Source organism: Pseudophryne corroboree, chromosome 11 (genome assembly GCF_028390025.1).
Source record: "Pseudophryne corroboree isolate aPseCor3 chromosome 11, aPseCor3.hap2, whole genome shotgun sequence".
Taxonomy (NCBI): domain Eukaryota; kingdom Metazoa; phylum Chordata; class Amphibia; order Anura; family Myobatrachidae; genus Pseudophryne; species Pseudophryne corroboree.
The window spans coordinates 172,870,571-172,894,748 of record NC_086454.1 but is presented as its reverse complement, the minus strand read 5'-3'; the positions used below and the strand labels follow the sequence as shown (position 1 = coordinate 172,894,748).

Below are 24,178 nucleotides of genomic sequence, written 5' to 3'. Positions count from 1 at the left end.
GCCCCCCCTCTCTTTTTTACCCTTCTTGTATCCAGATACTGCAGGGGAGAGCCTGGGGAGCTGCTTCCAGCGGAGCTGTGAAGGGAAAATGGCGCTGGTGTGCTGAGGAAGAAGGCCCCGCCCCCGCAGCGGCGGGCTTCTGTCCCGCGTATTGTGTGATTTAATGGCGGGGGTTTGCACACATATACAGTGCCAGACACATACTTATGTGTATAATTTGTGCCAAAAGGTATTATAATTGCTGCCCAGGGCGCCCCCCCCCCCAGCGCCCTGCACCCTACAGTGACCGGAGTGTGTGGTGTGCTGTGGGAGCAATGGCGCACAGCTGCAGTGCTGTGCGCTACCTTAATGAAGACAGGAGTCTTCAGACGCCGTTTTCGTCGTTCTCTTCTGTCTTCTGGCTCTGCAAGGGGGACGGCGGCGCGGCTCCGGGAACGGACGATCGAGGTCAGGCCCTGTGTTCGAACCCTCTGGAGCTAATGGTGTCTAGTAGTCTAAGGAGCACAAGCTAGCTGTAAGCAGGTAGGTTTGCTTCTCTCCCCTCAGTCCCACGTAGCAGTGAGTCAGTTGCCAGCAGATCTCACTGAAATTAAAAAACCTAACATACTTTCGTTTCTAGCAAGCTCAGGAGAGCCCACTAGGTGCATCCAGCTCTGGCCGGGCACAGATTCTAACTGAGGTCTGGAGGAGGGGCATAGAGGGAGGAGCCAGTGCACACCAGATAGTACCTAATCTTTCTTTTAGAGTGCCCAGTCTCCTGCGGAGCCCGTCTATTCCCCATGGTCCTTACGGAGTTCCCAGCATCCACTAGGACGTCAGAGAAATGATATTTCTACTGTTTCGTAAAATGGAATAATGGCTTTATTTAGTTTACAAATTTACAACTTGAAAAAAAAATATATATATTTTAGGAATAATTTAGTTATTTCTTAGTTGAATTTCTCAGCACACAGGTATCATGGCTATACAAGCATCACCACATGATATGACAGTAACCCCTTACATGTGTAGGGCAAAGATGGGAAAAAAAGCTTTAATGCTCCCATTTCCACCACTTTTATTAATAGAAACCCAAAAGCCTTCCAACGTCCTAAACGTGTGATGTGTACTCATATAATCCCTATGTCGGCTATTGTAGTGATATTGGACGTTGTGAATGTGTGTGTGTGTGTGTGTGTGTGTGTGTGTGTATGTGGGGGAGGGTGTATTATTCTTTGATTGTAGAGATTTCTCCACCTAGAACAGGCATATCCAATCTGCGGCCCTCCAGCTGTTGAGAAACTACACATCCCAGCATGCCCTGACACAGCTTTAGCATTCTTGGACAGCAAAACTGTGTCAGGCATGCTAGGTTAGGTAGTTTCACAACAGCTGGAGGGCTGCAGTTTGGACATGCCTGACCTAGAATGTTTAGCAGCTTGGTCAAGCACCTGGCATTTCCAACTTTAAAACCACCTCTGCATCAAATCTACCATTTATTGGTCTTTAATACAGAGTTTCTTAAACTTGGACCTCATGGAACCCTATAGGCCAGGGGCGGGGAACCTCCGGCCCGCGGGCCGTATAAGGCCCGTGAAGCTGTTTGCTCCGGCCCACCCGCTTCTCTGTGAGACACGCCGCCGCTCAGTCCGGCGGCAGCGTGTCTCAGCTGTCAGGACAGGGACTCAGGAGGAGAGCGTGGCAATTGTCGGGTGCCGGCGGCGGCGTATAGGACTAGAAACCAGCTGCCGGCTCGTGGGCCAATCAGAGCTCGCGGACCGGCAGCCAATCAGGAGCCGCGGCTGCCGGTCCGCGAGCTCTGATTGGCTCTCGAACCGGCGGCTGGTTTCAAGTCCTACACGCCGCCGCCCAACATAGCCACGCTCTCCTCCGTGTCCCGCCGAAAGAAGCAGCGGTAAGCAGCACAGGGACCATGGGGAATAGACGGGCTCCGCAGGAGACATGGGCACTTTAAGAAAGAATTTAGATTCTGGTGTGCTCTGGCTCCTCCCTCTATGTCCCTCCTCCAGACCTTAGCTTGAGACTGTGCCCGGACGAGCTGGGTGCTGTTCAGTGAGCTCTCCTGAGCTTGCTGTGAGAAAGTATTTTGTTAGGTTTTTTATTTTTAGGGAGCTCTGCTGGCAACAGACTCCCTGCATTGTGGGACTGAGGGGAGAGAAGCAGCCCTACTCCAGGACCTAGGCTACTGGACACCATTAGCTCCAGAGGGATCGTAAGCAGGATCTCACCCTCGCCGTCCGTTCCCGGAGCCGCGCCGCCGTCCCCCTCGCAGAGCCGGAAGACAGAAGCCGGGTGAGTATGAGAAGCAAGAAGACTTCGAAATCGGCGGCTGAAGACTCCGTTCTTCACTGAGGTAATGCACAGCACTGCAGCTGTGCGCCATTGCTCCCACACACCTCACATACTCCGGTCACTGTAGAGGGTGCAGGGCGCAGGGGGGGGCGCCCTGGGCAGCATATGGACCTCTTTTGGCAAAAGTACACATATATACAGTTGGGCACTGTATATATGTATGAGCCCCCGCCAAGAAAATGGCTTACATGCAGGCAGCGCATAGAGGAAAAGGAAACGATTTACATGCATGCAGCGCATAGAGGAAAAGGAAACAACTTACATGCAGGCAGCGCACAGAGGAAAAGGAAACGGCTTACATGCATGCAGCGCATAGAGGAAAAGGAAACGACTTACATGCAGCTGAATTTACTGTATATACTTATGAAGGGGCCAAGATGTTGCACTCTCTAATGGTTAGTCAAACCAATGAGGTGGCAGGCCACCCCCCCCTACGGACTGGCCATACCCCTAAACATGGGCTCCTACCACTGCTTTCCCCCGGTGGGCCCTACATGACCCAGTCCGACACTGAATGTGTGGTCTGTGATAGATCGCTGAGCACACATCTCCCCGTGTGTACCCCCCTTAACTGTGAAGCCATTGACAGGCAGCTGCTGTGCCTCCCAACCCCACTCAAGCACCCCTATGTTAATCTGGCCCTGCATTTAGTGCATACCTGCAGTTTTTATTGTAGGGGAATGATTATTGCAATTCAACTGTGTACATTGTGTATTTTTGTGAGTACAGATTTAAATATACAGTGCTCTTGATTATGTGACAACCATTGCTAATGTATGCACATCAGGAGGGTCACTTCATTGGTCCTGTACATCCGCTCATTTAAACTTGATTCATGGATTGTTTAAAATTAGTTAATATGCATTAGTTCCCCGTGGAGAAATGATGCATGCATGAGACCTTACAAGAGTGCAGCCTTGCAGTATATTTATTTCATATGTGTCCTGAATATACATTGTGGGTATGGTAACGCTACATGGCTTGTATAATAACATGGTGCAAACAGCTATGATGTTCTGCAATCAATTGATTTTACTCGGAATAGCTTTCCAAAAAGCTAATTGCTCAATGGTTGCTATGGGCTATATCACATCAATGCATCTTGCACTAGTATTCATATATGCTTACTATAGTTCAATTGTTGACCCTAGCAATCAGATTTTGCTTTGACATAGCATGATGCAGCATCAGGCACTTAAGCCCAAATTATATGTCTGGCCCCAAAACAAATGATTCCCTTTATGGATGGAGTTGATAGAGCACGTTGGTAAATGCTGTAACAGGCAGCAGTGATGCCACATGTGTTCCAGCTACTGGGCCTGAACACTAATTGGCATTATCTTCTCTAATATGGCCACCCACATCCTCACCAGTGTTTCAGTAAGTACTTTACTGTGTATACCACATGTGTAAGGTTTATCCCTCTATAGACTAGAAGGGGTATATTTACTAAAGGTCGATTTCATCTAAATCGATATTGTGTTTCAGGGGCTAAAACACACATTTACGAACATTTAAAAAGTAATAAAAAAATTGTCTATCAGTAAATGTGTTTTAGCCCCTGGAACACATCATTTAGATTGATTTTTATCAATGTAAAATCATTAGAAATCGCCCTTTAGTAAATATTCCCCCAAGGATCTTCTAAGTGTATTAGTGAAATGAGTGTGTGGTTTGTGCCTTTATTTTGTTAAGACTCTCCATGGTTAATATATCTTTATAATGTGCGGTAAAGGATACCTTATATGGATACCTTACAAGCAATATATTGGGAGTTTATAACTGTTGTGAAAAAGTCGCTCTCTCCTGTCCCTTACCCTATATCATGGGAGATGAGGCATGTGGCTTCCTTGTAGCTTGATATTACAGGTGATGTCCTTTCTCTTCAGGCCATCAGTTCGCTGAAGAAGTACCCTCTGCCCCTACGTAGTGGAAAGGAAGCTAAAATTCTGCAAAACTTTGGGGACGGAATCTGTAAGATGTTGGACCAGAGGCTGGAAAAGTATTACGCTGAGCATGGTGTGTATCCCAGGCTGACCACAACTTCTTAGCATGCATTAAGTGTAATTGACATAGTTTTAAGCTTCTTATTCCCAAAATATGAGAAACTTTCTTTAAAACCGAATATTAGAGGCATTCATTTATATATGTGAAAATGGTTCCTTGGTATTTCAGATTGATCAACACCTGTGTCATTACCTTTTGCCAACATAAAGCTGCGATGATCATGTCTAACCCTGCTCACAATAGTAGCTTCCATAATAAGCAGTATGCTAATTCCAGAACTGCAACGCAGCTTCTTTTCAGGTTCTGCCTCTGTTGGTGCATATTTAACCCCCAGGAATGAGTATCCGTTATGATAATTATGATAAAGCCAGATTCCTCATTAGGTGCTGTTTGTTACATTCATCTGATCACCAGGGTTAATACACTGCAGAAATCTCCAGGTGAGAAGTTTCCTCCCAGCATGTTGGTGCACCATGTGTACCAGTAATGCAGTGTGAGCTGCTCCGTGCAGGAGGAAAGTAATGCTGGACAGGCAGAGTCTGGTCCATGTTTGCAATTGATAGGTTTACGATTATTTCAGTAGGCAAGCAGTTACGTATTTCCCTTGTTACAGTACATAAATATAATGCCCCAGCAACAGTTCTTACTTAAGAAGTCTTGTGTAGTGTTAAAGGAATGGAAATGTAATAAGAGAAAATTGTCACAAAATGATGTGTGTGCCATTTGACATGTGCTTACTGGATCCATCCGTGGTTGATCTCCATGTTGCTTCCTCGTGCTACGTGCTGACTGTATTACTAGTGCCTTGCCCATTTCCCATTGTGGCAGGTGCGCTGCACCATGGTAACTTTATTCATGCAGTTCTATTTAAACCCCACTTTGGATGCAGCAAGTTGCCAGAGTATTATTCTGACTACTTTGCTCCAGCTACATTACTGTTGGCCTTGTTTACATTTTCCAATATACGTTCTCTCTCTGCTTAATCCTTGTGTCTTATCCAACGTTCTCCCCATTTCTAGAACTTGGCTTACCCATGGCTCTCCTCTGCTGTAACTCTGTGGCTGTTGAGACTTCCCAGTGCTTGGATCTTGGCATACCCATGACCTCCTCTGCTATCTCTCTTTGGCTGTTGAGACTTTCCAGTGCTTAGACCTTGTCATACCCATGACTCTCCTCTGTTATAACTCTGTGGTTTTTTAGACTTTCCAGTGCTTAGACCTTGGCATACCCATGACTCTCCTCTGCTATAACTCTGTGGCTGTTGTGACTTTCCAGTGCTTAGACCAGTGTTTTTCAACCACTGTGCCGTGGCACACTAGTGTGCCCTGAGCAGTCTCCAGGTGTGCCGCCATAGCAGCAGAGCCAGGCCCATCAGTGTTTGGCCGTTTCTTAGGCCCTGGAACGATCAATACCGGTGGGTTTAGTGGTTGCAGAGCCAGTTCTAATTTTGGGCCCGGGCAGTGTTGGGCTCTTCTGGCTTTCTCAGATGTGGCTCAGGCATTACCTATGGAGAAGCTGTGACATGACATCCCAGGACACGCAGCTGCACCATGCATCACCATTATATTTGAGTGTGCCTTGGCAATATTTAAATCTTGTTCAGTGTCCCGCGAGTTGTAAAAGGTTGAAAATCTCTGGCTTAGACGTTGACATACCCATGACTCTTCTCTGCTATAACTCTGTGGTTGTTGAGACTTCCCAGTGCTTAGACCTTGACTTACCCATGATTCTCCTCTGCTATATCTCTTTGGCTTTTGAGACTTCCTAGTGCTTACACCTTGCATTGATTTTGACTCTCCTTTGCATTCACCCTGTGGCTTATCTGTGACTTCTTGTGTTCATGACCTTGGCTTGCTAACATCTCCTTGTGTTTTTTGCTATCCGCCTCACAATAGAAACCAGTCCAGGGGGAAACTGCATGCAGGCACAGTAGAGCCCAAACCTATTTGTGGCAGTCTCTGATGAATGCCACCAGTATGCTGGACTCTGCCCCCCTTTCTCTGGTTTACAAATGCTGGCTGATGAATTTAGAATCCTGAATTCAGTTTTGTCACAAAGGAATAATATACGGTATAACACCACTGAATTTCTCATATTATGTAAAAATCAGCGAACCTGGTGCCATTATCCCCAAACAATAGGATAGTCTCAGATCCATTAGAGAAGCAGCATGGGCAAATCCACACCTCCAAACAGGAACCACCAAATTCTGGATTCAATTTATTCTGTATCCTTTACATTGAGAAATATGACCAAAGTATAAACACCTGCAGCCATCTCTATGCTAAGTACAGGGGTTCTAATTTCATGCTTTTCTAATACCTTTTCCTAGTCCTCAGTGTCCTCAGCAACCTAAGCCTTCTGTGACTGTGTCATAGTGGATTGCTGGGTTACAGAGAGGTCAAGCCTTTGGCAGGAGGGTCATGTAAAGAACCAGATTTATAGAAACAGCAGGTTGCTAGGAAACTGTTGGGATTTGTGAAAGGCATGAAGAAGCTGAAAGTATCTAAATATATAATGACTGGATAGTCCAAATTTTTCCCTAAGATAGTAAAAAGTCTCAGTAGCGCTACCAGAATATAACTGAATAATATAAAATAAGCAATATAAAATCCTAGCCCTTTCATATGCTGTAGGAACTAGAATGTGGCGAAGAACCACTTAATCCTTCTAGTCTGCCCATTTTCTCTTCCTTATTTGATAACCTTGTCTATATCCTATACTGCATTAGCCTTTACCACCACTGCTTCACCACTGGCAATGGCCTGGAGTTCTGGGAGCAGGATTTCCACCACAAAGGTATAAAGGGGTCCAAGTCAGTCAACATACTGTACTTTATATTCCCTTGTGCCCACCTCCAGCCACAGCATGCCGGCCCCCTGTGCCGCATCCAGCCACGGCATGCCGGCCCCCTGTGCCGCCTCCAGCCACGGCATGCCGGCCCCCTGTCCCGCCATGCCGGCCACCTGTGCCGACCCCAGTCACAGTACTCAGGCCCCCTGTGCCCAGCCCAACTCTAGTGCAGCACAGCTGCAATCTTCTTTGCAACTAGCAAGTCAAGATTAAAAATTGCTTTACTTTTACCTATTTAATAAATAAATAAAGATTACCATGGCTAGCACTTTTAAAGAATACAGTTATTTTGCCCCTCATTTTGATGCCTTAAGACGTCAAATAAAATATTACTTGTTTTTAAAAAATGCAAAAAAATGGATACTCATTTAGTAAAGCCAGCTGTTTGATGACGAATAGTGTTCAATTACTCAAATCAGTGAGAACTGTATTATTTAAAAGGACTTCATTATCCTCCTGAATTAACATAGTGTTTACCAGAACTAATAACAGCAGCAATTCACACATTTCTCAGTATGGGGCAGATGTATAAGCCTGGAGAAGGGATAAAGAAGTTATAAGTGGAAAGTGATAACGCACCAGCCAATCATCACGGGTTTAAAAAAAGACAGGAGCTGACAGGCTGGTGCGTTATCACCTTCCACTTATCACTTTTTCTCTATCGTCCTAGTGGATGCTGGGGTTCCTGAAAGGACCATGGGGAATAGCGGCTCCGCAGGAGACAGGGCACAAAAAGTAAAGCTTTCCGATCAGGTGGTGTGCACTGGCTCCTCCCCCTATGACCCTCCTCCAAGCCTCAGTTAGATTTTTGTGCCCGGCCGAGAAGGGTGCAATCTAGGTGGCTCTCCTAAAGAGCTGCTTAGAGAAAGTTTAGCTAGGTTTTTTATTTTACAGTGAGTCCTGCTGGCAACAGGATCACTGCAACGAGGGACTTAGGGGAGAAGAAGTGAACTCACCTGCGTGCAGGATGGATTGGCTTCTTGGCTACTGGACATCAGCTCCAGAGGGACGATCACAGGTACAGCCTGGATGGTCACCGGAGCCTCGCCGCCGGCCCCCTTGCAGATGCTGAAACATGAAGAGGTCCAGAATCGGCGGCAGAAGACTCCTCAGTCTTCTAAAGGTAGCGCACAGCACTGCAGCTGTGCGCCATTTTCCTCTCAGCACACTTCACACGGCAGTCACTGAGGGTGCAGGGCGCTGGGAGGGGAGCGCCCTGGGAGGCAAAATGAAAACCTATTTGGCTAAAAAATACCTCACATATAGCCTCCGGGGGCTATATGGAGATATTTAACCCCTGCCAGAATACACTAAAGAGCGGGAGACGAGCCCGCCGGAAAAGGGGCGGGGCCTATCTCCTCAGCACACAGCGCCATTTTCCTTACACAGCTCCGCTGGTCAGGACGGCTCCCAGGTCTCTCCCCTGCACTGCACTACAGAAACAGGGTAAAACAAGAGAGGGGGGGCAAAATAGTGGCAAAAATTATATTATAAAAGCAGCTATACAGGGAGCACTTATTATAAGGCTATCCCTGTCATATATAGCGCTTTTGGTGTGTGCTGGCAAACTCTCCCTCTGTCTCCCCAAAGGGCTAGTGGGGTCCTGTCTTCGTTAAGAGCATTCCCTGTGTGTCTGCTGTGTGTCGGTACGTGTGTGTCGACATGTATGAGGACGATATTGGTGTGGAGGCGGAGCAATTGCCAAATATGGGGATGTCACCTCCTAGGGGGTCGACACCAGAATGGATGCCTTTATTTATGGAATTACGGGATAGTGTCAACACGCTAAAACAGTCGTTTGACGACATGAGACGGCCGGACAATCAGTTAGTGCCTGTCCAGGCGCCTCAAACACCGTCAGGGGCGGTAAAACGCCCTTTGCCTCAGTCGGTCGACACAGACCCAGACACAGGCACTGATTCCAGTGGCGACGGTGACGAATCAACCGTATTTTCCAGTAGGGCCACACGTTATATGATTTTGGCAATGAAGGAGGCGTTACATTTAGCTGATACTACAGGTACCACTAAACAGGGTATTATGTGGGGTGTGAAAAAACTACCTATAGTTTTTCCCGAATCAGAAGAACTAAATGATGTATGTGATGAAGCGTGGGTTGCCCCCGATAAAAAGATGCTAATTTCAAAGAAGTTATTAGCTTTATACCCTTTCCCGTCAGAGGTTAGGGCGCGCTGGGAAACACCTCCTAGGGTGGACAAGGCGCTCACACGCTTATCTAAACAAGTGGCGTTACCCTCTCCTGAGACGGCCGCACTTAAAGATCCAGCAGATAGGAGGATGGAAAATATCCAAAAAAGTATATACACACATACAGGTGTTATACTACGACCAGCTATAGCGACAGCCTGGATGTGCAGTGCTGGAGTAGCTTGGTCAGAGTCCCTGATTGAAAATATTGATACCCTGGATAGGGACAATGTTTTACTGTCTTTAGAGCAAATAAAGGATGCATTTCTTTATATGCGTGATGCACAGAGGGATATCTGCACACTGGCATCACGGGTAAGTGCTATGTCCATTTCAGCCAGAAGAAGTTTATGGACGCGACAGTGGTCAGGCGATGCGGACTCAAAACGGCATATGGAAGTTTTGCCGTATAAAGGGGAGGAGTTATTTGGAGTCGGTCTATCAGATTTGGTGGCCACGGCTACAGCCGGGAAATCCACTTTTTTACCTCAAGCTACTCCCCAACAGAAAAAGACACCGACTTTTCAACCGCAGCCCTTTCGTTCCTTTAAAAACAAGAGAGCAAAGGGATATTCATATCTGCCATGAGGCAGAGGAAAGGGGAAGAGACACCAACAGGCAGCTCCTTCCCAGGAACAGAAGCCCTCCCCCGCTTCTACAAAAGCCTCAGCATGACGCTGGGGCTTCTCAAGCGGACTCGGGGGCGGTGGGCGGTCGTCTCAAGAATTTCAGCGCGCAGTGGGCTCACTCGCAGGTAGATCCCTGGATCCTGCAGATAATATCTCAGGGGTACAGGTTGGAACTAGAGACAGATCCGCCTCGCCGTTTCCTGAAGTCTGCTTTACCAACGTCCCCCTCCGAAAGGGAGACGGTTTTGGAAGCCATTCACAAGCTGTACTCTCAGCAGGTGATAGTCAAGGTACCTCTTCTACAACAGGGAAAGGGGTATTATTCCACTCTATTTGTGGTACCGAAGCCGGACGGCTCGGTAAGACCTATTCTAAATCTGAAGTCCTTGAACCTATACATAAAGAAGTTCAAGTTCAAAATGGAGTCACTCAGAGCAGTGATAGCGAACCTGGAAGAAGGGGACTTTATGGTGTCCTTGGACATCAAGGATGCGTACCTCCACGTTCCAATTTACCCCTCACACCAGGGGTACCTCAGGTTCGTTGTACAAAACTGTCACTATCAGTTTCAGACGCTGCCGTTCGGATTGTCCACGGCACCTCGAGTCTTTACAAAGGTAATGGCCGAGATGATGATTCTTCTTCGAAGAAAAGGCGTATTAATTATCCCATACTTGGACGATCTCCTAATAAGGGCAAGGTCCAGAGAACAGCTAGAGAGGGGATTAGCACTGTCTCAAGAAGTGCTAAAACAGCACGGCTGGATTCTGAATATTCCAAAATCCCAGTTAATGCCGACAACTCGTCTGCTGTTCCTGGGGATGATTCTGGACACGGTTCAGAAAAAGGTTTTTCTCACGGAGGAAAAAGCCAAGGAGTTATCCGAGCTTGTCAGGAACCTCCTAAAACCAGGAAAGGTGTCTGTACATCAATGCACAAGAGTCCTGGGAAAAATGGTGGCTTCTTACGAAGCAATTCCATTCGGCAGATTCCATGCACGAATTTTCCAGAGGGATCTGTTGGACAAATGGTCAGGGTCGCATCTTCAGATGCACCAGCGGATAACCCTGTCTCCAAGGACAAGGGTATCTCTTCTGTGGTGGTTGCAGAGTGCTCATCTATTGGAGGGCCGCAGATTCGGCATACAGGATTGGATCCTGGTGACCACGGACGCCAGCCTGAGAGGCTGGGGAGCAGTCACACAAGGAAGAAACTTCCAGGGAGTGTGGACGAGCCTGGAAACGTCTCTTCACATAAACATTCTGGAACTAAGAGCAATCTACAATGCTCTAAGCCAGGCAGAACCTCTGCTTCAAGGAAAATCGGTGTTGATCCAGTCGGACAACATCACGGCAGTCGCCCATGTAAACAGACAGGGCGGCACAAGAAGCAGGAGTGCAATGGCAGAAGCTGCAAGGATTCTTCGCTGGGCAGAGAATCATGTGATAGCACTGTCAGCAGTGTTCATCCCGGGAGTGGACAACTGGGAAGCAGACTTCCTCAGCAGACACGACCTTCACCCGGGAGAGTGGGGACTTCATCCGGAAGTCTTCCACATGCTGGTAACCCGTTGGGAAAGACCAATGGTGGACATGATGGCGTCTCGCCTCAACAAAAAACTGGACAGGTATTGCGCCAGGTCAAGAGATCCGCAGGCAATAGCTGTGGACGCGCTGGTAACGCCTTGGGTGTACCAGTCGGTGTATGTGTTTCCTCCTCTGCCTCTCATACCAAAAGTATTGAGAATTATACGGCAAAGAGGCGTAAGAACGATACTAGTGGTTCCGGATTGGCCAAGAAGGACTTGGTACCCGGAACTTCAAGAGATGATCACGGAAGATCCGTGGCCTCTACCTCTAAGGAGGGACTTGCTTCAGCAGGGTCCCTGTCTGTTTCAAGACTTACCGCGGCTGCGTTTGACGGCATGGCGGTTGAACGCCGGATCCTAAAGGAAAAAGGCATGCCGGAAGAAGTCATTCCTACTTTGATTAAAGCAAGGAAGGAAGTAACCGTGCAACACTATCACCGCATTTGGCGAAGATATGTTGCGTGGTGCGAGGATCGGAGTGCTCCGACGGAGGAATTTCAACTGGGTCGATTCCTACATTTCCTGCAAGGATTGTCTATGGGTCTCAAATTGGGATCTATTAAGGTTCAAATTTCGGCCCTGTCAATTTTCTTTCAAAAAGAATTGGCTTCAGTTCCTGAAGTCCAGACTTTTGTTAAGGGAGTGCTGCATATACAGCCTCCTGTGGTGCCTCCAGTGGCACCGTGGGATCTCAATGTGGTTTTGGAATTTCTAAAATCTCATTGGTTTGAACCACTAAATAAGGTGGATTTAAAATATCTCACATGGAAAGTGACCATGTTACTAGCCCTGGCTTCGGCCAGGAGAGTGTCAGAACTGGCAGCTTTATCTTACAAAAGCCCATATCTGATTTTCCATTCGGACAGGGCAGAACTGCGGACTCGTCCGCATTTTCTCCCTAAGGTGGTGTCAGCATTTCATCTGAACCAGCCTATTGTAGTGCCTGCGGCTACAAGTGACTTGGAGGACTCCAAGTTACTGGACGTTGTCAGAGCATTAAAAATATATATTGCAAGGACAGCTGGAGTCAGAAAATCTGACTCGTTGTTTATATTGTATGCACCCAACAAGATGGGTGCTCCTGCGTCTAAGCAGACGATTGCTCGTTGGATCTGTAGCACAATCCAACTTGCACATTCTGTGGCAGGCCTGCCACAGCCTAAATCTGTAAAGGCCCACTCCACAAGGAAGGTGGGCTCATCTTGGGCGGCTGCCCGAGGGGTCTCGGCATTACAACTTTGCCGAGCAGCTACGTGGTCAGGGGAGAACACGTTTGTAAAATTTTACAAATTTGATACTCTGGCTAAGGAGGACCTGGAGTTCTCTCATTCGGTGCTGCAGAGTCATCCGCACTCTCCCGCCCGTTTGGGAGCTTTGGTATAATCCCCATGGTCCTTTCAGGAACCCCAGCATCCACTAGGACGATAGAGAAAATAAGAATTTACTTACCGATAATTCTATTTCTCGGAGTCCGTAGTGGATGCTGGGCGCCCATCCCAAGTGCGGATTATCTGCAATAATTGTACATAGTTATTGTTAACTAATTCGGGTTATTGTTTAGGAAGCCATCTTTCGGAGGCTCCTCTGTTGTCATACTGTTAACTGGGTTTGATCACAAGTTGTACGGTGTGATTGGTGTGGCTGGTATGAGTCTTACCCGGGATTCAAAATTCCTCCCTTATTGTGTACGCTCGTCCGGGCACAGTACCTAACTGAGGCTTGGAGGAGGGTCATAGGGGGAGGAGCCAGTGCACACCACCTGATCGGAAAGCTTTACTTTTTGTGCCCTGTCTCCTGCGGAGCCGCTATTCCCCATGGTCCTTTCAGGAACCCCAGCATCCACTACGGACTCCGAGAAATAGAATTATCGGTAAGTAAATTCTTATTTTTATCCCTTCTCCAGGCTTAATACAGTACATCTGCCCCTATGCCTGTAAATGTTCCTATGCCAAAGTAAATGCTGGCCTGCTTCTCCTATATATTTCCCAACATAAATATCTTATGCTGAAATAGTTACTAGAGGTAATAACCTATTTGGTATAAATAACTACTAGTCTAGGCCCAGGGCATGATGTTGCTACTGAAAGTGTGAGAGAATAGAAACGGGAGGCAGTGATCCCGCAGAAACACTGTATTATACAATGGTGTATTTTATATTCAGTCAGATATGGAAGCATTAATATGGTGTGTTCTCGGAAAACTGGACTAAAACTCTAATAGACCGTCCACCATTAACCCTTCCTCTGCTCTGCTGCTGAACTTCCCGCTCCTCTTTCTATTGTGGCAACCTGTGCTCTATTCCTTCATTCATCCATCCAGATTACTGCAGTAGTAAATGAAATTGCAGCAGTGCAATCTGCACTGGGCAGAAGAGGGTCGTGCTGGATGATTGGTGTCTGTGTACTGACCTAGCCTGATTGTGAAACATCGGAGACCTGAAAGGCTACACATGCTATGCTTGGTTTTTCTTGCAATTTCAGTTTGCTTAATTTGCAATAACCATAAAATGACTTGCGTTTTCTGAACACAAATAAATAGAATACTACTGCCATCTAGTGCTGAAGTACTTAATAGCAAGACTTAAAGCAACTTTGGAAACTTCTTGAATATGAAAACTTTCTTAAATAATTGGCTTCTGGATTACAGTTGTACTATTCTGTGTAGTGGGATGGTTCCCAACATTATAGGACCTTAATGCCAGGTGATCATACAGAAGAGTGACCAAGAAACTTGTACAACATAATTGTATTAGGGTCCCATCACTTTAAGTACACTTCCACCACTTGTTATAGAAAATATTCTTAACCAGGTTGATCAGTGTAATACACAGTGCAGAGATACATTGATTAGTCTGCTACTTCCTAACCTCTTTCTTCCTTTCACAGGTCCCAATGCTCCAATTCATTCTCTTCCTGGTATTAGCAATGTAGGTAGAAACCAGCAGAAAGAGCCCTCTCCTCTTTCAATCCAGCCTGTGCAGGAAGAGAACCAGGAACCATGTCTCTTGGTAGGTGAGCTCTGTAGGATGACGCCACTTGCAAAATCTAATGCACAAACACTTCAATGTTGGAAATTGGATGTGTTTTGTTTGTTTTTTAACCTGAGCTTGAAAAAACTGAAAGACACAGGAAAAAAAAGTGTGTCCCAAAGCATACTGTTCCCCAAATTATCTTTTCTTAGTAGTCCACTTTTCATTACATGTGCTCATACCGCCATAACACAATGCATCTGTTCTGAGGCGGCTTAAATTAATCAAGCTGAAATAAAACTGCGCTATGCTGTATACTAAATTTGCAAATGTTAACTTCATTTTCTCTATCGTCCTAGTGGATGCTGGGGTTCCTGAAAGGACCATGGGGAATAGCGGCTCCGCAGGAGACAGGGCACAAAAAGTAAAGCTTTAGGATCAGGTGGTGTGCACTGGCTCCTCCCCCTATGACCCTCCTCCAAGCCTCAGTTAGATTTTTGTGCCCGGCCGAGAAGGGTGCAATCTAGGTGGCTCTCCTAAAGAGCTGCTTAGAAAAGTTTAGCTTAGGTTTTTTATTTTACAGTGAGTCCTGCTGGCAACAGGATCACTGCAACGAGGGACTTAGGGGAGAAGAAGTGAACTCACCTGCGTGCAGGATGGATTGGCTTCTTGGCTACTGGACATTAGCTCCAGAGGGACGATCACAGGTACAGCCTGGATGGTCACCGGAGCCTCGCCGCCGGCCCCCTTGCAGATGCTGAAACGAGAAGAGGTCCAGAATCGGCGGCAGAAGACTCCTCAGTCTTCTTAAGGTAGCGCACAGCACTGCAGCTGTGCGCCATTTTCCTCTCAGCACACTTCACACGGCAGTCACTGAGGGTGCAGGGCGCTGGGAGGGGGGCGCCCTGGGAGGCAAATGAAAACCTTTTTTGGCTAAAAATACCTCACATATAGCCTCCGGGGGCTATATGGAGATATTTAACCCCTGCCAGAATCCGTTAAGAGCGGGAGACGAGGCCGCCGAAAAAGGGGCGGGGCCTATCTCCTCAGCACACAGCGCCATTTTCCCTCACAGAAAGGCTGGAGGGAAGGCTCCCAGGCTCTCCCCTGCACTGCACTACAGAAACAGGGTTAAAACAGAGAGGGGGGGCACTAATTTGGCGTTAGAAATATATAAAAAAGATGCTATAAGGGAAAACACTTATATAAGGTTGTCCCTATATAATTATAGCGTTTTTGGTGTGTGCTGGCAAACTCTCCCTCTGTCTCTCCAAAGGGCTAGTGGGTCCTGTCCTCTATCAGAGCATTCCCTGTGTGTGTGCTGTGTGTCGGTACGTGTGTGTCGACATGTATGAGGACGATGTTGGTGAGGAGGCGGAGCAATTGCCTGAAATGGTGATGTCACTCTCTAGGGAGTCGACACCGGAATGGATGGCTTATTTAGGGAATTACGTGATAATGTCAACACGCGCCAAGGTCGGTTGACGACATGAGACGGCCGACAAACAATTAGTACCGGTCCAGACGTCTCAAAAACACCGTCAGGGGTTTTAAAACGCCCGTTTACTTTAGTCGGTCGACACAGACACAGACAGGGACACTGAATCCAGTGTCGACGGTGAATAAACAAACGTATTCCTTATTAGGGCCACACGTTAAGGGCAATGAAGGAGGTGTTACATATTTCTGATACTACAAGTACCACAAAAGAGGGTATTATGTGGGATGTGAAAAAACTACCGTAGTTTTTCCTGAATCAGATAAATTAAATGAAGTGTGTGATGATGCGTGGGTTCCCCCCGATAGAAAATATGGGCGGTATACCCTTTCCCGCCAGAAGTTAGGGCGCGTTGGGAAACACCCCTTAGGGTGGATAAGGCGCTCACACGCTTATCAGAACAAGTGGCGGTACCGTCTATAGATAGGGCCGTCCTCAAGGAGCCAGCTGACAGGAGGCTGGAAAAATATCATAAAAAGTATATACACACATACTGGTGTTATACTGCGACCAGCGATCGCCTCAGCCTGGATGTGCAGAGCTGGGGTGGCTTGGTCGGATTCCCTGACTAAAAATATTGATACCCTTGACAGGGACAGTATTTTATTGACTATAGAGCATTTAAAGGATGTATTTCTATATATGCGAGATGCACAGAGGGATATTTGCACTCTGGCATCAAGAGTAAGTGCGATGTCCATATCTGCCAGAAGATGTTTATGGACACGACAGTGGTCAGGTGATGCAGATTCCAAACGGCACAAAGGTGTATTGCCGTATAAAGGAAGAGGAGTTATTTGGGGTCGGTCCATCGGACCTGGTGGCCACGGCAACTGCTGGAAAATCCACCGTTTTTACCCTAAGTCACATCTCTGCAGAAAAAGACACCGTCTTTTCAGCTTCAGTCCTTTCGTCCCTATAAGAGTCATATCTGCCCAGGGATAGAGGAAAGGGAAGAAGACTGCAGCAGGCAGCCCATTCCCAGGAACAGAAGCGTTCCACCGCTTCTGACAAGCTCTCAGCATGACGCTGAGACCGTACAGGACCCCTGGATCCTACAAGTAGTATCCCAGGGGTACAGTTTGGAATGTCGAGACGTTTCCCCTGCGCAGGCTCCTGAAGTCTGCTTTACCAAGGTCTCCCTCCGACAAGGAGGCAGTATGGGAAAAAATTCACGAGCTGTATTCCCAGCAGGTGATAATTAAATTACCCCTCCTACAACAAGAAAAGGGGGTATTATTCCACACTATATTGTGGTACTGAAGCCAGAAGGCTAGGTGAGACCTATTCTAAATCTAAAAAAATTTGAACACTTACAAAGGTTCAAATCAAGATGGAGTCACTCAGAGCAGTGATAACGAACCGGGAAGAAGGGGACTATCTGGTGTCCCGAGACATCAGGGATGCTTACCTCCATGTCCCAAATTTGCCCTTATCACTAAGCGTACCTCAGGTTCGTGGTACAGAACTGTCACTATCAGTTTCAGACGCTGCCGTTTGGATTGTCTACGGCACCCCGGGTCTTTACCAAGGTAATGGCCGAAATGATGGTTCTTCTTCGAAGAAAAGGCGTCTTAATTATCCCTTACTTGGACGATCTCCTGATAAGGGCAAAGTCCAGGGAACAGTTGGAGGTCGGAGTAGCACTATCTCGGATACTGTTACAACAGCAGGGGTGGATTCTAAATATTCCAAAATCGCAGCTGATCCCGACAACAAGTCTCCTGTGCTTAGGGATGATTCTGGACACAGTCCAGAAAAAGGTGTTTCTCCCGGAAGAGAAAGCCAGGGAGTTATCCGAGCTAGTCAGGAACCTCCTAAAATCAGTGCATCATTGCACAAGGGCCATGGTAAAAAAAATGGTGACTTCCTTCGAAGCAATTCCAGTCGGCAGATTTCATGCAAGAACTTTTCAGTGGGATCTGCTGGACAAATGGTCCGGATCGCATCTTCAGATGCATCAGCGGATAACCCTATATCCAAGGACAAGGGTGTCTCTCCTGTGGTGGTTACAGAGTGCTCATCTTCTAGAGGGCCGCAGATTCGGCATTCAGTTTTGGATGTTGGTGACCACGGAGGCCAGCCCGAGAGGCTGGGGAGCAGTCACACAAGGAAAAAATTTCCAGGGAGTGTGATCAAGTCTGGAGATTTTTCTCCACATAAATATAGCTAAGGGTAAATTTATAATGCTCTAAGCTTAGCAAGACCTCTGCTTCAAGGTCAGCCGGTATTGATCCAGTGGGATAAAACATCACGGCAGTCGCCCACGTAAATAGACAGGGCGGCACAAGAAGCAGGAGGGCAGTGGCAAAAACTGCAAGGACTTTTCGCTGGGCGGAAAATCATGTGATAGCACTGTCAGCAGTGTTTCATTCCGGGAATGGAAACTGGGAAGCAGACTTCCTCAGTAGGCACGACCTCCACCCGGCAGAGTGGGAACTTCATGGGGAAGTTTTCCACATAATTGTAAACCGTTGGGAATTACCAAAGGTGGACATGATGGCGTCCCGTCTGAACAAAAAACGGGACAGGTATTGCGCCAGGTTAAGAGACCCTCAGGCAATAGCTGTGGACGTTCTGGTAACACCGTGGGTGTACCAGTCGGTGTATGTGTTCCATCCTCTGCTTTTCATACCTAAGGTACTGAGAATTATAAGACGTAGAGGAGTAAGAACTATACTCATGGCTCCGGATTGGCCAAGAAGGACTTGGTACCCGGAACTTCAAGAGATGCTCACAGAGGACTTATGGCCTCTGCCGCTAAGAAGGGACTTGTTTCAGCAAGTACCATGTCTGTTCCAAGACTTACCGCAGCTGCGTTTGACGGCATGGCGGTGGAACGCCGGATCCTAAGGGAAAAGGCATTCAGGAAGAGGTCATTCCTACCCTGGTCAAAGCCAGAAAGGAGGTGACCGCACAACATTATCACCACATGTGGCGAAAATATGTTGCGTGGTGTGAGGCCAGGAAGGCCCCACGAAGAAATTTCAACTCGGTCGATTCCTGCATTTCTTGCAAACAGGAGTGTCTATGGGCCTCAAATTGGGGTCCATTAAGGTTCAAATTTCGGCCCTGTCGATTTTTCTTCCAGAAAGAATTGGCTTCAGTTCCTGAAGTCCAGAAGTTTGTCAAGGGAGTATTGCATATACAACCCCCTTTTGTGCCTCCAGTGGCACTGTGGGATCTCAACGTAGTTCTGGGATTCCTCAAAACACATTGGTTTAAAACCAGTCAAATCTGTGGATTTGAAGCATCTCACATGAAAAGTGAACATGCTCTTGGACCTGGCCTGGACCAGGCGAGTGTCAAATTGGTGGTTTTTTTTTTCTCAAAAAAGCCCATATCTGTTTGTCCATTCGGACAGGGCAGAGCTGCGGACTCGTCCCCAGTTCTCTCCCTAAGGTGGTGTCAGTGTTTCACCTGAACCAGCTTATTGTGGTGTCTTGCGCCTACTAGGGACTTGGAGGACTCCAAGTTGCTAGATGTGGTCAGGGCCCTGAAAATATAGGTTCCAGGACGGCTGGAGTCAGGAAAACTGACTTGCTGTTATCCTGTATGCACCCAACAAACTGGGTGCTCTTGCTTTTAAGCAGACTTTTGCTAGTTGGATGTGTAATACAATTCAGCTTGCACATTCTGTGGCAGGCCTGCCACAGCCAAAATATGTAAATGCCCATTCCACAAGGAAGGTGGGCTCATCTTGGGCGGCTGCCCGAGGGGTCTCGGCTTTACAACTTTGCCGAGCGGCTATTTAGTCAGGGGCAAACACGTTTGTAAAATCCTACAAATTTGATACCCTGGCTAAGGAGGACCTGGAGTTCTCTCATTCGGTGCTGCAGAGTCATCCGCACTCTCCCGCCCGTTTGGGAGCTTTGGTATAATCCCCATGGTCCTTTCAGGAACCCCAGCATCCACTAGGACGATAGAGAAAATAAGAATTTACTTACCGATAATTCTATTTCTCGGAGTCCGTAGTGGATGCTGGGCGCCCATCCCAAGTGCGGATTATCTGCATTACTTGTACATAGTTACAAAAATCGGGTTATTATTGTTGTGAGCCATCTTTTCAGAGGCTCCGCTGTTATCATACTGTTAACTGGGTTCAGATCACAGGTTGTACAGTGTGATTGGTGTGGCTGGTATGAGTCTTACCCGGGATTCATAAATCCTTCCTTATTGTGTACGCTCGTCCGGGCACAGTACCTAACTGAGGCTTGGAGGAGGGTCATAGGGGGAGGAGCCAGTGCACACCACCTGATCCTAAAGCTTTACTTTTTGTGCCCTGTCTCCTGCGGAGCCGCTATTCCCCATGGTCCTTTCAGGAACCCCAGCATCCACTACGGACTCCGAGAAATAGAATTATCGGTAAGTAAATTCTTATTATTTGTTCCTTAGTCCATGGCTGGCATGCACTATTGGTATTTTGTGATGTTATATAATCACGTGATAAATATATTTACCCAGGTATGATGATGTGTAACATCAAATGGTGGATTCATCATGCTCACAAGTAGGAGATTCCTTGAGTCACTATCTCTGGAATCTGATCCTTGATTCTGGGGTCTTTTCCCTGTTGTGAATGGGTGCCCTGCACTGTCTGACACGTTTCACAGTACTCTATATTCTGTGAAAATAGTGCTGTTATTCCATTTATTTCATTTTTTTTTAAAAGAGGCAGATGTAGGCACAAAATAATGATGTGATTACCTGTAACTGTTTTGTTGTGTTCATTTGTTTCTGTCATGGTAGAAAAAGAAAAAGGCAGATGGGAAAAAACAGCGGGAGTACGTGCCGCAGAGAAGGTCGGGTGGCTATGCAGTCCTGCTCACCCTCTACAAAGATAGCAAGGTAAGCAATAGGTCCATCAGTCCAGGCCACCTTCCAACTGAAGTGAGTCCTAGTGGTTCAAAAAGTGCCTAGATTCTTGTGTCACGTTGTAAGTAATTGTGGACTGGCCACTGGAATACATGCAGTGCAATCTGTAAGAAATGCACTGGCGTGGACTGCAGTGCTATGAGCCGGGCTCAGGACGGGATGCTGGCTGTCACAATACCGATGCCGGAATCCCGACAGGGGCAAGGTAAGTATGTTTTTCCCTCTACCCTTACCCTTAACCGTGCCTTCTCTAAGCATAAACCTAACTACCACCAAGTGGTGCCTAACCCTAGCCTCCCTCCCCGAAGCCTGACCCCTGACCCTGCTGCTGCAGGCACCAAACTAAAACTGACTGCCTATGGTGGGTTATAGGGGAGAAGGTGACTTTTTTAAAGAGAAGGATTTAACCAGGTAACAACATAAATCACCTTATTTCAGTCATTCACAGTGGAGCTTACAATCGAAACTATAGGGTCTAATTAAGCTTGAGTTGTAGTTTTGTGAATAATAGCCTACGATCGCAGTTTAAGACCTTGCACATGTGTGCACTGGGGTGCGTGCATGCACAAAAGTGCTGAAATCGCCAAATAGCAATTTCAGCACTTTTGTGTTTGAAGCTGAATCCGGTCCTATATTCTCACATGGACATTCTGTCAACATTCTGGTGTCGACTCAACTTTACGTAATATAACCTAAAAAAAAATACAATTATACAGTTGTTCTCAAGGACTGTTAAATAATAACATTACACAAAGTGTAGTAATGATTTGTCATAATAATTAGGGTGGTAGAGTCAGATAACTAAAGAACATAGAATACCCAGAGCACAAACTGAAGTTACATTGTAAGCAGCGCATACACTATACAATAATCTTGCTGTATGGGAGCAAATGACAATCGACAATTTGCTCCCAATTACTGTAAAATGGATTTAACCAATTTGGCTGAAGGTGGTATCTGGTCTTTAGGTCAACCAAACCTAGGTCGACAGTCATAAGGTCAACCACCATTGGTCGACATGCATTAGGTCAACATGGTCTTTAGGTCAACATGGTCAGTAGGTTGACATGGCAAAGGTCGACACATGAAAAATATTTATTTTTTACTTTTTCTTACTTAGCTATCCACGTGGACTATGATTGGGAATAGTAACTTATGCCGAGTGCAGCGGTAGTGGAGCGAGACACCTTGCCCGTAGCATGGCGAGCGGACATGGTGACTAATTGGGGTTCCCGGTCACTTTACGAAGAAAACAACGCCAACAAACATTACCAGATGGTCTGCCAGATAATTGTATAGTGTATGCCCATTTTAAATACTTTAGTTTCTCTGACGTCCTAGTGGATGCTGGGTACTCCGTAAGGACCATGGGTATAGACGGGCTCCGCAGGAGACTGGGCACTCTTAAAAGAAAGATTAGGTACTATATCTGGTGTGCACTGGCTCCTCCCTCTATGCCCCTCCTCCAGACCTCAGTTAGTATCTGTGCCCGGCCAGAGCTGGATGCACCCTAGGGGCTCTCCTGAGCTTCCTAGAAAGAAAGTATTTGTTAGGTTTTTTATTTTCAGTGAGATCTGCTGGCAACAGACTCACTGCTACGTGGGACTGAGGGGAGAGAAGCGAACCTACCTGCTTGCAGCTAGCTTGGGCTTCTAAGGCTACTGGACACCATTAGCTCCAGAGGGATCGAACACAGGCCCAGTCCTCGGTCGTCCGGTCCCGGAGCCGCGCCGCCGTCCCCCTTGCAGAGCCATAAGAACGAAGAGAAGTTGAAAATCGGCGGCTGAAGACTCCGGTCTTCATTAAGGTAGCGCACAGCACTGCAGCTGTGCGCCATTGCTCCCTTAGCACACCACACACTCCGGTGCTTTTCGCCAAGTAAGTTTACCTTACTTGGCGAAAAGCACATAATACAGTCTGATAAACTGTATATGTGCATTAACCCCCGCCATTACAGTACATAAAAGGACAGAAGCCCGCCGCTGAGGGGGCCGGGCCTTCTTCCTCAGCACACCGGCGCCATTTTCTCTTCACAGCTCAGCTGGAAGGAAGCTCCCCAGGCTCTCCCCTGCAGTATTCGGGTACACAAAGGGTAAAAAAAAGAGGGGGGGCACATAAATTTAGGCGCAAAACTGTGTATATAAGCTGCTATAGGGGAAAAATCACTCAGTATAGTGTACATCCCTGTATTATATAGCGCTGTGGTGTGTGCTGGCATACTCTCTCTCTGTCTCTCCAAAGGGCCTGGTGGGGGAACTGTCTTCAAATAGAACATCTCCTGTGTGTGTGGTGTGTCGGTACGCGTGTGTCGACATGTCTGAGGTAAAAGGCTCCTCTAAGGAGGTGATAGAGCGGATAAGTGTGTGGGAGGGTGCCTCCGTCAACAACACCGACACCTGTTTGGATATGTGTAAGTGCTGAGGTAAAATTATTGCACAAAAAGTTAGGGAACAGAAAGGAAATCTACCCTGGTCTGTCCCTATGTCACAGAGTCCTTCAGAGTCTCTCTATGTTCACTATCCAAAATAACAAAGTATCGACACGGAGTTTAACTCCACTGTCGACTACGATAATGCAAAGTTACAGCCAAGAGGGCTAAAAGATATTCAATATATGATTATTGGAATAAAAGATGATTTGCATATCACTGATGACTCATCTGTCCCTGACACGAGAGTACACATGTTAAGGGGAAGAATGCTGAGGTAAATTTCCCTCCTCTCATGAGGAAAAAGAGCGGGAATCTCCAGACAAGAGACGGCAGCTTCCCACAAGAGAATTCTCAGGCTGTATCCTTTCACCACTAGGGCCAGGATGTGTTGAGAATCTTCCCCTTGGGTGTCCTGTTTGCACTAGCTATTCTCAGGGATCCTGCAGATAGTGTGCACATTCTAGTATACTACCCAGACCGGCGATTGTGTCGGCATGGGTTTATAGCGCTGTGGCAGCGTGGACAGGTACCTGATCAGCAGAGATTGAGACCCTAGTATGCATATAAATATTTTAAGATGCTGTCTTAAGTGATAGATATATAATTATAAAGCATGCCCAAAGGGACATGAGTATACTGGGTCCTAGAGACAAAAGCTATATCGATTTCTGCTTGACGTGTCCTGTAGAATATACATTGGACAGATGATGCCGTCTTAAGAGGCATATGGAAGGCTGAGGATTGTGTGGAGAAAGGTTCTCGGGCCTGG

At 47.0% G+C, this 24,178-nt stretch overlaps 1 protein-coding gene across 3 annotated transcripts in view; it reads left to right on the top strand.

Annotated features, from left to right (window-relative positions):
* Positions 1–24,178, top strand: part of MUS81 (MUS81 structure-specific endonuclease subunit) — a 415,158-nt gene that overhangs the window by 283,823 nt on the left and 107,157 nt on the right. For all 3 annotated transcript variants that reach the window (XM_063945085.1, XM_063945086.1, XM_063945084.1), the window contains 3 exons: positions 4,242–4,371; positions 14,523–14,644; positions 20,853–20,951. In XM_063945085.1, the coding sequence (XP_063801155.1) occupies positions 4,242–4,371; positions 14,523–14,644; positions 20,853–20,951 (351 nt within the window). The remainder of the gene's footprint in view (positions 1–4,241; positions 4,372–14,522; positions 14,645–20,852; positions 20,952–24,178) is intronic.